The sequence below is a fragment of the Sinocyclocheilus grahami genome, unplaced genomic scaffold (genome assembly GCF_001515645.1).
Source record: "Sinocyclocheilus grahami isolate Dianchi unplaced genomic scaffold, SAMN03320097.WGS_v1.1 scaffold70.1, whole genome shotgun sequence".
Taxonomy (NCBI): Eukaryota; Metazoa; Chordata; class Actinopteri; order Cypriniformes; family Cyprinidae; genus Sinocyclocheilus; species Sinocyclocheilus grahami.
This window is the reverse complement of record NW_015505249.1, coordinates 166,194-169,896: the sequence shown is the minus strand read 5'-3', so window position 1 is coordinate 169,896 and position 3,703 is coordinate 166,194. Positions and strand designations below refer to the sequence as shown.

Sequence of the window (3,703 nt, the reverse complement as noted above, 5' to 3'; positions counted from 1 at the left end):
CTTTTTTTCACTTCTTTTGGACTGATGCATGCAACACCCGCTGAGTGGCATTAAACAGCTTGAAAGATCAAAGACGATTTTTAATATAACTCAGATTGGATTCGTCTGAAAGAAGAAAGTCATATACACCTAGGATGACTTGAGGGTGAATAATTTATGGGTTAATTTTCATTTTTGGGTGAACTTACTCTTTAAAACTATCATGGATTAATTTAGAGAATCATTGCAAAGTCCCTGTGTGGGATTGTACATATTCCTAGAAATTTTGACTACTGTTTGTTTGAATATCAGTTCAACTGTGGGGCCATGTAATATTGTTTAAATATAGATCACGTTCAATCGTCTCTGGTTCTATGTTTCCCATCCCCCTTCCTGCCAGCTCTGTGTCTGTTTGGTTTGTAGTGAAATCTGGGTCACGCCGCATGATGCTGTAAGTCATCTCAAACACAGTGAGACTGCAGAAGATTCCTGGCGTTCGCGTATGTCACTGTATTCACGTAATCCTGCTGTCTGTTGCGCTGAGATTTAGATAAGAACTTTATTTAACTTTATACGTTTGTGATTACAATGATTTCAGCAGCTCAGTAAACTCCGATTAACCTACTATCAGACGTCACAGAGATAGCTGTGTGTCATTATTGTCTTCCTGTTCTTAAAATTAACAGAAAAGGTTATTTATTTTGTCAGCTTATATTTGAGAATATATTTATATCCCATTGACTGATGCTTAGTGCTTGGTTTTTTTTATAACTGATATGTATATCAGAAAAAAAATCTAAACCTATTTATCTTTTTCATGTATTAAAATGTAAGTTGTTTTTTGTTACATTTTATTAATATTTTTATTTAAATTATGTATTAAAATAACAAAATAATAAATTGTATTTTAATATATTTTACATTTTCTCATATCTTAAATAGAATTTTATTTTATTTTAATTATATTAAAATAGCATATGTGACCCTGGACCACAAAACCAGTCATACTGTAATATTTACAAGATCTTTTGTAAATTTCCAACCGTAAATATATCAAAACTAAATTTTTGATATGCATTGCTAAGAACTTCATTTAGACAACTTTAAAGGTGATTTTCTCAATATTTAGATTTTTTTGCACCCTCAGATTCCAGATATTCCAATTGTTGTATCTCTGCGAAATATTGTCCTATCCTAACAAACCATACATCAATGGAAAGCTTATTTTAAAGTGATGTGTAAATCTCAATTTCAAAAAATGGACCCTTATGACTGGTTTTGTGTTCCAGGGTCACATATGGTATTACTTTCATATATTTTAATAATTTTTTATTGTTTTTACATTTTTACATTTTATTTTCTTTCAATTTAATTGTATTTGTTTATGTATTACAATATCATGAAATAATGTATTTTAATGTTCTTTTTTTTTCATTTCTTTTTACATTTTAAGATTTGTAATTTAATTTTAATAATGCATTAAAATAACGTTAAATACATTATTACTGTCACATATTTTGTTTTATTTTATGTTTAGATTTTCTTAATTCAATTTCATTTCATTTTTAATAATGTATAAATAACATTCATGTATTTTTTACTATATACTATTTTATTTTATTATTTTTATTACATTTTTAGATTGTATTTTATTTTATTAATTTATTTATTTATTTATACAATTAACATTCAAGTATTTATTTATTTAATTAAATAAATTTTTAGATTATAATTAAGGTTTTATTTAGTAGATTATTCATGTTTTACTATACATCTGGTCACCAAAGGTCAGCAAAAACCTCACACATACACATTTACCTATCTAAAGGAAGACACAGCCTACCATTGATTTTTCTTGCTTTTAATGCGAAGCGGATACTAATTACTATGGACTTTAATGATAATTTGTTCCCAATACTTAAGAAATGTAAACTTCAGTAGGCAAAACGAGGCCTCACTCTTTAATTAGCGTGTAATTAAATGTCTTTCTCTGTAGAGGATGGTGGTGAGCGTTGGTGTCTGATCTGCGGTGACCGGGCGTCTGGGCTGCACTATGGCATCATTTCCTGTGAGGGCTGTAAGGGCTTCTTCAAACGCAGTATCTGCAACAAGCGCATCTACCGCTGCAACAGAGACAAGAACTGCCAGATGTCCCGCAAGCAACGCAACCGCTGTCAGTACTGTAGACTGCAGAAATGCCTTCAGATGGGAATGAACCGCAAGGGTGAGCGAAACACGGCCACACACACTCACTCACACACGCACACACACACTCACACATGATTATCATTGTCTAAAAGAAAATAAAAATAACCATGATTTATTTTTAGTTTAAGTTTTTGATACTAAAAATATTATAAGACCTTGAAACTTTAAGACTTGGCTATTAATCAGCTAAAACATCTTTTTTCTTTGGTCTTGTCTTTTTCTTAACTTAACCTGTGTTATTCTCCTTTTTTTACACGCATCTATTCAGAATTACAATTTCACCCTAATTATGCAGCACACGTCTTTTGTATAAACACAAAAACAAAATGTTCGAGGATTATACACTTTTTATTATTTATTGACCTCTTAACTGGATCCCTCTCGTCTGCTCTTTGATGCTGTTTCATTTGAAGCAGATATCTGATTGTTCTATTATGTAAATGACGAGATATAGATCAGGGTTTGATTGGGCATGCCTGAAGAAAAATGCACAGAAATCAGATAGAGATCTGGGTTGCAACGCTGATAACAGATTGCTTGATCCACAGCATGATGTCCCTCTCTGTCTGTTTTTTTGGGCAAAACTCTCTGACACACATACACATTAAATAATTTATATTTTCTACACTTTAGCCTACAGCAAACACTGTTGATGTACTTGCCTGCAGTCTGCACCAGAGGGAGCTGTTGGTCTTTATTGCTCTATCAGACACCTACTTCCTCTTCCTTCCCTCTGGCAATATTTGATTTGCAATACTAGCAACCTGCTTTTATACTGTATAATGCATTACATGTAGCTATATGAATGTGGTTAATTTTTAATGTAAAATATATTGTTGGCAATCCCATTGAGAAATCAGTCAAGAAAGAGACATTAAAAATCTTGGTTAATGAATCAGATTGAACATATAATGACATATTGAGTGAATTGCATTGTTGGATGTAATATATATGCTGTGCTCTCTTGTATTGTGCACATTTTGGCAAATAATAACAAATCATCCAGGTTTTTAGTACAAAAACGTTATGCACAGTAAATACTGTAGAAAGAGTATTTGTAGTATGGAAGTATGCAGTTCAAAACATAACATTTTTATCTCTCTTTCAGCTATCAGAGAGGACGGGATGCCAGGAGGGAGGAATAAAATGATTGGACCTGTACAGGTAAGACAATTGTGTGTGGTTGATTTTTTTTTTCATAGCTATAGTTTGAGGACAAATTAGTCCCCAGAAGTGAGCTAAATCTGACAAAACCTCCTTTATGGAGTGTCCATATTTCATTTGTATGCTTTAAAAATAGGCATTTTTTTAAATTATGGTATGTCCTTATATACAAAAACTAATATGATTTTGTTAACCTTATGTGTGAAACCTCATATGCTTTTCTCACATGTGTGTGTTTGTGTATATCTATATATCTATACCTATATATCTATTTATCTATCTATATATATATATACACTCTCTCTGTGTGTGTGTGTGTGTGTATATATATATATATATATATATATATACA

The 3,703-nt window shown here is 31.4% G+C and overlaps 1 protein-coding gene across 1 annotated transcript in view; it reads left to right on the top strand.

The window, feature by feature from the left end:
* The window catches only part of LOC107585420 (nuclear receptor subfamily 6 group A member 1-B-like), a 31,577-nt gene that overhangs the window by 15,046 nt on the left and 12,828 nt on the right, over positions 1 to 3,703 (top strand). Inside the window, exons 3-4 of the mRNA XM_016272438.1 lie at positions 1,976 to 2,203; positions 3,296 to 3,351. Coding sequence (XP_016127924.1) covers positions 1,976 to 2,203; positions 3,296 to 3,351 — 284 coding nt within the window. The remainder of the gene's footprint in view (positions 1 to 1,975; positions 2,204 to 3,295; positions 3,352 to 3,703) is intronic.